The sequence below is a fragment of the Papilio polytes genome, unplaced genomic scaffold, assembly GCF_000836215.1.
Source record: "Papilio polytes unplaced genomic scaffold, Ppol_1.0 DF823958.1, whole genome shotgun sequence".
NCBI classification, from domain to species: Eukaryota; Metazoa; Arthropoda; class Insecta; order Lepidoptera; family Papilionidae; genus Papilio; species Papilio polytes.
In genome coordinates this window covers 577,954-588,266 of record NW_013525246.1, presented here as the reverse complement: position 1 = coordinate 588,266, position 10,313 = coordinate 577,954, and the positions used below count along the sequence as shown (strand labels likewise).

Here is a 10,313-nt window from a genome sequence, read left to right as displayed (position 1 = left end):
CACATCGGCCAGCCGCTGCCCGACTCGCTCTACGTGCTCAAGGACACGCCGCAGGTACTGCGGGCCGCTTGTCGTGCTGCATTTCATATTATAACACTAGCTGTTCGCGAAGTCAAATTATAAACACTTTATTTTATTGTTTACATTTCTCAAATTATCAATAGCAAATGTCAAAATGACATGACATGACAAACCTCAGCAACCTTTCTTTCTTGGGGTTGGCAACAACTTATGGTCTCTTTCCCACATTAGGGATTTTATCCAAAATATTTACCCCCTAAGTTTAATGGCGTGAAAATATGTAGCCTAAAGCGTGACGTAAGTTTAGGGTTTTTTGTTAGAAAAAGAATTATTCAAAACTATGCTGTAATTGCTGACATCTTAGGCAACAAAGTAGTGTGTGTTTACGCTTTATTATAATAGTATAGATGGCAAAAGTGGTAAAGGTAACCATCTTGATGTCTGCACATATTTGCAAGGAATTTCAAAGATATGTGCAAGTGCATGTTAATTATGGCCTAATCACCAACTTTGGGTTGACTCCGAGCAGGTAGGGTCTATGGTGAGCTGATGATGGTGAAACGAGGGAGTGGCCACCTGCATCCACATGTTATATGTAAGGGGATAACTTAAAATAAATGTAAAAAAATTAAATAAAACTACTTAAGTGTATGTGTTGTTATTCCAGGTGCAAGGTCTCCACACGTTCATCCGCAACAAGGACACGTCCCGCGACGAGTTCATCTTCTACTCCAAGCGGCTGATGCGGCTCGTCATAGAGTTCGCGCTCTCGCTGCTGCCCTACTCCCAGCTGGACGTGGACACGCCGCAGGGCTTCGCCTACAGAGGTATACTTTGCCATATGACTTCAGCTGTGTTTCAGAATAATATTTACATAGGAAATGCTTTTTTACTGCTATTGACATTTCCCGCATGACGATTCAATTTATTTACTAATCTAAAAATATATAGCCTAAAGCGTGTTGTAAATAAGGCTTTTAATTAAAAAGCTGATTATTCAAAAATATGCTGTGATAAATACAATAAAATGCAAACACACACTTTGTTACGTAAGATATCGACAATCACTGTATATTTCTTATTAAAACTTATTTTATTTAAAGGCGTTACACCAAAGACATGCTTTAACCTACATATCTTCACGCTATTGACTCTAAGAGGTACATAAATTAGAAAAAATGTCACGCAAGAAAGAGACAGAAAACCAATAAACATATATTTCTATAGTAACTGTAATTACCAATGCAATTTTAGATTTTTCAGTACGTATATATAAAATAAAGTTTTTATAATATCCTAAGTGGTAAAATGAGCTCTATTCCGTTGCACTAAGGTCGTAAATGCGACGTGGAGAAGATCTGCGGCGTGTCGATACTGCGCGCCGGCGAGACCATGGAGCAGGCGGTATGCGACGTCTGCAAGGACATTCGTATCGGGAAAATACTCATACAGACAAACCAACAGACGGACGAGCCTGAGGTACCCACTTTACACTTCTATCTCTGTACTATTAAGAGGAAAAATCTGTATCTTTGTAAACAAACTCAAAAACTACTGGGACGATTTCAATTCTTTCATCATTGAAACGCTACGGCTTTAGCAACATAGGATATATATTTTAATGTCGCGGGCCGAAGTCTTTTTATAATATTAGTATAGATATTATAAAGAAGAGAGATTTATGGTTTTGTATGTATTCGATTCACGTAAAAACTACTGGGTCGATTTTTAAATTTTGTTCACCATTATAAAGGTGCCTCTCTGTCCCACTTTGGGAACATAGGAATAGAAGAGAGATTAGAAAGGTAGTTTATTTGTGAGTAACATAGGCTATCTTACTAATATTGTAAATTCGAAAGTTTAGATGGATGGATGGATGTTTGTTACAGTTTGTAGCCTAAACATCTGAACGGATCTCGATGAAATTTGGCATAGAAGTAGAGTATGATCTGAAAGAACACATAGGCTACATAGTTTTTTTTAATTCCACGCGTACGGAGTCGCGGGCGAAAGCTAGTATTTTATAATTTCACGCGGACGAAGTGGCGAGCAACAGCTAATTTCTTATGATAATACTAGCTGTTACTGGTGACTTTGTCTATATGAAATTGTAAAATAATAAGAAATGTAGCCTGTTTTACTCACAGATAAATTACCCTTTTAAAGGTGAAAGAATTTTTGAAATTGTCCCAGTAGTTTTTGAGTTATTTTCCTCTTTATAATATCATTATAGAAGTACAGATTAGTAACGTTAAGGAAATTAGTACCGCGCTGTAGAATTGGCAACACTAGGTTATTGGCATAAACGTCACATCCCGACAACTGTCAATGTCATTAAAAGAAGATTCACGCGCATTCCTGACGAGATCTCTAGTTCAGTGTTTAAATTAATATCCCTAGTTACAATTATATTATTTAAAAGTAATATTTGTTATTTTTCAGTTATATTATCTACGACTACCAAAGGATATAAAAGATTATCGTGTGATATTGATGGACGCGACTGTGGCCACCGGCGCGGCGGCCATCATGGCCATTCGTGTGTTGTTGGACCACGACGTGCCCGAACACAACATCAGCCTGGTCTCCCTCCTCATGGCGGAGATCGGAGTACACTCCATCGCGTATGCATTCCCACAGGTTAGCCGGTTTCCCAGTTTAATCATTCGTTAGTTTTAGTTCGATAACTGGAAAACTCCAAAAACCCAATTAGTGCAGATAGCTAGTAGTCAATCTACGTTAAAAGAGACTGAATTACTTAAATATGCTATGATTAGAAATTGACTGTAAAATAACATTTGAAATGCAAAAATAATTATTTCTAGCTATAAAAATTGAGTTCTAAGTCGAATTAACATTAAAAGGTTTAAAAAATACTCTAAAGTATTCTTTAAATAAAAAGAAAATATGTACATTACAATTTTATTATTTAATTTTTAATTATAGGTAAAAATAGTAACATCGGCACTAGATCCAGAAATAAATGAGAAGTTTTACGTACTGCCCGGGATCGGTAACTTCGGCGATCGCTACTTCGGCACGGAGCCACCATACGACGAGTGAGACGGCGATATACTATAACAATGAGTGCGAGCGAGACGGATAGCACGCCAGTGACGTCACAACGGATTGCTTCGAGCGCTTTTATCTGTAAGGACTTGTATTGCTATCTCTGTCTTTTGTATAGAGAATGAAAGAGATAGGAATATAAACAAGTTTTTAACAGTTGAATTTGAATCTTTATGAAGTTTCTTTAGTCAAGTGATTTTTAAATCACATGTATTTATTGCCTCAAAGTTTTAGGTGACTTTTAGTATTTTTTAATTTTTAGTGCAATTTTTTTTTTGTCTTGGTTTTATTTATTAATGAAATGTTTAGCTTTTTAATTTAGCATGCAATTTTTCGACAGTATTTGATTGAAGATTTATTCCAAAAATGTATACTTGTAGAGAAAAATGCCTTTTTCACCTATTTATCGTAAAATAATCAAGCTTACATGCAAATTGTACTCTATTGTATTTTAAATTAAGCTGATTTTCAAATAACCGAGCCGAAAAGAATAGTTTTTGATATATTGAATTGCCACAAAATAACTTATATGTTTGAATTCAAACTCAAAATATAGCTCAAATACACCTAAAAAAAACCTTGCATAATATTGCATGCTGAAATAGACTGATAAAATGACTTAAAACTGTATATATTTATGACCCATTATTGTATAAATAATTAATATAAGTAAATTGAATTTCTAGAATGGTCTAGAATGATTAAGCGATTGTTTACCGTTAGGTTTTTTTTTTTCAGTGATATCTGACTAAATGAAAAACTTTCTACAGGTAAAATTATAGTAAATGTACCTTTTTTCACAAAAACCGTTAAATCTTGGTGCTTTTTTACATAATTGTAAAAATACATATGTATTTTTAATGTAATATTACAGACTACAAAATAATTTGTAAAAAAAAAATCATTCCGTAACAAGAAACTGCCATTTTACAATTTTTCTTTACCCAACACTCGCGCACCTTTGACCAAACTATCGCACAACTGTTTCGCTTTGATTTCTATGTATGGAGGTACACTACTCGTTTAGTGCAACTAAACAGTTGAATTGGCTACGAAACAATCGACAAACACAACAGTTGTGCGATACTTTAGTCAAAGGTGTACGCCCGCTCTAAATCTCTGTGTTTAACTAATTAAATTTTGTTGCCTTCGAAATAATGTTTCACTTATCCAATTAATGAATCTTTTTCAACTGAAGAAATTAAAAAAAACAAATATTTTTGGCAATCATTTTTTGACAGCTGTCAATTCATGATTAGGGATGTGAAGTAACATTCGAATATTATTCGATACTTTTCTATCGATTATACATTAATTGTAACTGCTGACATTTTTTTTGTAAAAGTAATTCGCTGCGCAATAGTCGGAAACTACTTAAAAATGTATTTATTTTAAGTTAATATTTTTAAGTGATAATTTTATTTTTAGTTTTAAGTATAACTTTTTTCGACGCTTAATTATTGCTTAAATTATTTGGTTCCTAAATTGTATTGAATTCAATATTCTTACGTAATATATGTGTTTGTGGAAATTGAATGAAAGATGTTTTTAAATAATAAAATAATTTGTTACTCTTCAGTAAAGCACAAATTATCCTCATTTCTTATTTGAGAGCAAAATTGCAATATGTTAACTTGGATTGTTTTGTTTCAAATTCTCAGTTTTCATTTAATTCCGAGACGTTCTTAAATCACTTTGGTGTCAGTTATCAATTATTTTGCATACTTTTGCTAATGTTTCCTTATATGAAATATAACTTCATGTTAAATGTTTCTATGTTAATACCAACATTGCGTTGCATTGCACAACCATTGCGTATATTTACATGTATAATTGTATAAATCGCTGTGAAATTGTAAAAAAAAATGTATGAAAAAATACACAAAAAATTTAAACTATCTGAAAATATTCAAATAAAACTTGTAAGAATTGAGTTTGATTTTATTATTTTTTCTTATTTCTTGTCAGTTGGTGAGAGTCAATTGGCGAGTGTACTGTAGCGAAATAAATTATACCAACAACTAAAAAAAATATCTTAAATGTACTGTTTAGTACCTCGCTCAAAAAGTATCTTCTCCAGAACGAAATTCAGTTACTTAACTATGTAACTGAATTTGTTTTAACTATCTATACTAATATTATAAAGAGGAAAGATTTGTATTTACTGATAACTCAAAAACTACTGAGCCGATTTCTAAAATTCTTTAAACATTAAAAAGCTATGTTATCAAAAAATATTTTTTTTTAATTTCCCGCAGGCGAAGTCGTGAGCAACAGCTAGTTACTTATAAAATAAGATAAAATGTACCCAAAAAGTACCTCAATTTTAAAAATGTACAAAAATAAAGTGTGCATAGCTTCCGAGAAATAAAACAATAGTGATTTGTTTACTAAAGTCAGTGAAACATTTGTATGAGGTACTAAATAGTACATTTTAGGTAAATTCTTTCGTTTTGACTTGTTTTATGTGGAGTGAAAAAAAAAACAAAACTTTGCTTTTAAAAATACTTTATTACGCTATAAAAACATCCAAATCATTCTAAAAACGACTGCTACTAACAAAAATAGTAGCGGCAAAGGTAATTTCTTCTCTCTGACTCCAATTAAACCGGAAACTTCTCCTTTCTTCATTGGCTGTGCGACGCCCGCCATCTTGGGAGCGTCTATGGGCTGTCCGATCATAGAGAATTTACTAGCACTGGTTATTTTTACTGTGACCATTTTGCCCATATATTTTTCTTCTTTCGGTATTAACACTTGTTCGTAAAATTCATTGTGGGCTACGAAATAATTTTTATCGTGAGATATATCTGTTACAAGGACCTCTTGGACCTCCCCTACTTTGTGTCCATAGGGCTCGTACGAGCGGAACAATTCGGATAATTGTTTTGTACGTTTCTTCACTTCTTGACCTGGGACCTGTGAATTTCAACAAAATAGATATGTACAAATGAATAGGTCTTTAAATGCGTTACTACGTTCCGATTTACGCGTCTCTTGATTACTATTAGAATCAAATCTCATCAATCAGCGTTAAGATGGAGAGAATCAAATAGGTACAATCACGTCTTCTAACCTGTCCATTTATAGAGGTCAGTAAAATAGCTTTTTAACAAAATGTTAAATATATTTAATCATATTAATATTATAAATGCGAAAGTTTATATGAATGGATGTTTGCTAGAGTTAAAAGCGTAAACTGCTGAACCAATCTCAATGAAATTAGGCGTAAATTTAGGGTCTAGAAGAACACAAGTTATTTATTTTGAATATAACATGGATGGAGCTTAGTATAATAAATTTTACTTACTCTAGTCATATTGGCAGCCGGAGTACCAGGTCTGGGGAAGAACTGGTTGATGAAGAGTGAGGGAAACCTGTACTTGTCGCAGAGGGACATGGTCTCCTCGAAGTCCCTCTCAGTCTCAGTGGGGAAGCCGCAGATTATGTCCGTAGCTATCGTCATGCCGGGCACACTGGAATAAGAACAGAATTTTTACAATTTTGTTATTAAAAACAATTTATTTGGAATGGTTAAACAAGATTTAAAAAAAAAAAACCATGTCTAAAAACTCAACATTTATTAAGTCCACTACTTTTATCTAGGTCACCTAGCGGCCACCAGTATTCGCTATAACAGCGAAGCCACCGCTTCTCATAAAAATCCGCATTTACTTAAGAGAGAAGGGGAGTCACAGAAAGAGGATTTACCCCTATCTATGTGTCACCTTCCCTGGAATCCCTTCCAGTCCGACAAAAGTAAACAAAAACATCTAAAAGATCTAAAACCAAGACTCCAGCACACAAAAAAAGCATTATCAATTACTACACTCACTGTTCTCTAAGATAGTCGACAACTTGCTGGAAGTCAGCCCGGCTGTACTCCCGCTTCATGTCAGCCAGCACCTGGTCGCTGCCGGACTGCACCGGCACGTGCAGGAACCTGCACCACACTCACTGACACTCACCATACCTCCCCATATCCCCCACACCCTGCACTCTTTACATCACCGGTCTTCAACTGCCCACTATTGGACAATCCTCCCCCTATACCTTCCACTGAATATGTACTTTTTTTTAACTATTTAATCCAAACAAATGTCTTAAATCAAAGATTTTAATAAACTAAATAAACTATTTAAGTAACATTTTGGAATACTTAAAATATTGAGAAATCAGCAAGATAAATGGCGAGTGAAATTTGAACTCACATTTTATACTGTTTATTTTTAAATTAAGTTTCATATTTTGTGTGTTTTGTGCAAATATGCTTATGATCCTCAGAGGAAAACAGATGTCCAGAAACACTTTATTCATGAAAATCTGTTTAGTAATTCAAATGGTTGTTATAAAATGTACATCTTCCTTATATTATAAATGCTTAAATGTTTCGGGAGTTTGTAGCCTAAACAGCTGAACAGATCTCAATGAAACTTAGCATAGATGTAGAGGATAACCTGGAATACCACATAGACTACTTTATTTTTTTAATTCCACGCGAAAACTAATACATACTTGTATACTCTTGGATGATGCATGATATCAGCGATATCGGGGAGGTGTTCCAGTATATAAGGGGGGTTGGTCATGCCGAGCCGCAGCCGGCAGCCCGCGGGCAGCACGGCCACCAGCCGCCGCAACAACGCGGGTAAGGAAGTACCGATATCTCGGCCGTATGTTCCTAACAGCGGAGAACCATCGAGTCAAATCATCTTCCTTATCATACTTCCGTAAAGCGTATCAGTTGTTTGTCGTCATAACTCTACCATATGTCACCACTCTATTTCACCTTTCATGCAATCGTCTCTTAAAATATAAGTCAAATATATAAGTAATTTAAATTAGGATTATAAAAGTTCTTTAGGTAAACTATATCTGTCCAATTGAATACAACACAACTTTGATTTAAAGGGGTGGGTAGAGAACAATTTTCATCTGACAGTCAATTACAATTAATATTTTAAAAATGAACAAATCATACTATGATACTAATATTGTAATTACGATAATTTGGATGGATATTTGTTATTATATATCTCCTAAACGGCTTAACAGATCTTAATAAAATTTAGCACAAATGTAGAATATAGTCTATGATCCTAGAAGTGTAGTTTCCAAGAGATAATAATACTCAGATTTACTGGAAAACTCTACATTAATCATATCCTATTGATATTATACTATAAAAAACAGTCTAAAACTGAGTTTCCCAAACTTTTTTGTACCCTGCCCTCAACATGTAATAATTTTTATCAAATTGCCCTCATTGTGGTGTATGGGCCCTATGTTAAGAAACACTGGTCTAAAATAATCCAAACAAAATCACAGGCACAAGCTAGTAAATATAACATACCAGTATCTTCGCTTGTCAACCAGATCTCAACAACTCCCTCAGTAAATGACTGTCGAGCTCTTTCAATTATTTCTTCCGGAGGATAGCTGCCGAGTTCTCCCCGAGCATGTTTGGTCTTGCAGTAAGTACATTGGTTCAAACATCCCGTGTTGATAGGTATTATCTCTATTAGAGGGTTTTTGCGCACTTTAGGCAGCAATAGCGAGGCACCGCCCGCTTTTTTACCTTCTCCAGTCTTTTTTTGTCCGAATAAACGTACTGTGTGTCCTGGGGAAGAAAAAATTAAAAATTAGTAGCCTATGTGTTTTTAAAAGACTAGCCTCTACATCTATGCCAAATTTCATCAAGATCCGTTCAGCCGTTTAGGCTATAAACTCTCAAAAACAAACATCCAAACAAACAACAAACAACCATCCATCCATCAAAATTTTCGCATTTATAATATTAGTAGGAACTAGGATAGAGTAGTCATAATAATAAACATAGGAAGATTGAAGAATATATGAATACATGTAAGGGAGTAAATTCAAATATTCCAGAGTTGTATGGAAGAGTGTATACTATGCCAACCCTTTGTAGTAACAAGGGTAGGTAGACAAGAGTAAACTCATAATTAATTTACCTTTAAGTGTCTCCTCCACAATCTCTACGATGCGATCAATTTGCTGCACGCCGACTACACTGAGCCCCTGCAGATAGGATGCACGTGGGGCGCCTTGCGGCACACACCCTGCAACTACCACATGGATGCCGCGACTACGGCCTGATTCTATCTCATTTCTGAAAAATACAAAATACTACATTCAGTAATTTAAATAAACTCATTATGAATACTTCTTTAAGTTGAAATTTGATTAATACAATTTTTTGTTTTTTATGTACTCTCCAGAATAATAAATATAAACAAGATGGCTAATTTTTATGTTATAGATATGTTTACTTTAAAAATATCTGAAATAAGTCATCAAGATAGACAAAGATTAAGGTAAGTGATGCATCTGCATGTCAATTAGCACTTTTGATGATTTCAAGTGGCCAGTCACTTATTTATCAACTTATAATATAAACAAAACATTGGAAGACCCACATTTATTTTAATTTACTATCTTTCTTTCTTTTAAAACCTTTCAAGGAAGAACTACCACCAATTTGACTTCTGTATAAAAATAAATTACTTAAACTGACAAAGTAAATAAATAAATCAAAATAAAAATAAAACTTTTTACTGACTTGAAATGATCCTCAGCAGGACTCTTGACAGTGCAGGAGTTGAGCAGCCAGAGTTGTGCGTCCCATTTGTCTTCCGTCAGCGGGTACCCGTGCGCTGCCAGCAACCCCGCCATGTACTCCGAATCGGAGTTGTTGTGAGCACAGCCCCATGTCTTTACATAGATTTTCTGTGTTCCTGATCCAGTTTATAATAAAATAACCAATCAGACATACTTACATGTTATAAAAGAAATGCGTTTTCATTATTTTTTGCAACATTTGTTTACTTTTAAAAATACAAGGGAAATAATAGAGGTTACCTGGTACAACACTCTCTAGCACTATCTTCTCAATCGGCTCTTCATTCTTGTCTACTTGACGTTTTTTAGATCTTACATTTACACTTTTTCTGCTCGCATATCTCTCTTTAGGAGTTATGTCTTGTGAAGATATTAAATCCTCAATATCATCAATAATTTCGCACACGGCACCTGGCATTTTGAAATGTTGATATTATTTTTGACTTTGACATTGACATAAGAATGACACATTATTCTTTTAATGTAAAGTAACTTAATCATGGAGCCAAGTGTATGATTGTTTTAAATGTGTTACATGATAACTATTTAAAAAAATCAAGGATTCTTACTGGTTGCAATAC

General features: G+C 34.3%; 2 protein-coding genes across 2 annotated transcripts in view; one reads left to right on the top strand and one right to left on the bottom strand.

Moving 5' to 3' along the window:
* The window catches only part of LOC106101672 (uridine-cytidine kinase-like 1), a 13,062-nt gene extending 9,075 nt beyond the window's left edge, over positions 1-3,987 (top strand). The window contains exons 7-11 of the mRNA XM_013280981.1: positions 3-54; positions 689-848; positions 1,355-1,500; positions 2,464-2,661; positions 2,968-3,987. Of these exons, the coding sequence (XP_013136435.1) occupies positions 3-54; positions 689-848; positions 1,355-1,500; positions 2,464-2,661; positions 2,968-3,084 (673 nt within the window). The 3' untranslated portion in view covers positions 3,085-3,987. The remainder of the gene's footprint in view (positions 1-2; positions 55-688; positions 849-1,354; positions 1,501-2,463; positions 2,662-2,967) is intronic.
* A 1,594-nt stretch (positions 3,988-5,581) lies between these two features.
* Positions 5,582-10,176, bottom strand: LOC106101734 (threonylcarbamoyladenosine tRNA methylthiotransferase). The gene is made up of 8 exons (XM_013281055.1): positions 9,973-10,176; positions 9,674-9,848; positions 9,066-9,223; positions 8,444-8,710; positions 7,606-7,771; positions 6,926-7,033; positions 6,401-6,566; positions 5,582-6,009 (listed from the first exon to the last, which is right to left on the bottom strand). Exons 1-8 carry the CDS (start codon positions 10,148-10,150, stop codon positions 5,608-5,610), a joined length of 1,620 nt encoding a protein of 539 aa, XP_013136509.1. The 5' UTR covers positions 10,151-10,176; the 3' UTR covers positions 5,582-5,607.
* Positions 10,177-10,313: the final 137 nt, after the last annotated feature.

What these genes read in the sequence shown, in the direction of transcription:
- LOC106101734 (XM_013281055.1), bottom strand. Translation starts at nt 10,150, where the DNA reads ATGCCAGGTGCCGTGTGCGAAATTATTGATGATATTGAGGATTTAATA. An exon ending in CATCATCCAAGAGTATACAA is followed by an intron (nt 7,034 to 7,605) that starts GTATGTATTAGT and finishes AGTGTGGTGCAG; the next exon opens with GTTCCTGCACGTGCCGGTGC. An exon ending in CGGCTGCCAATATGACTAGA is followed by an intron (nt 6,010 to 6,400) that starts GTAAGTAAAATT and finishes TGAAATTCACAG; the next exon opens with GTCCCAGGTCAAGAAGTGAA.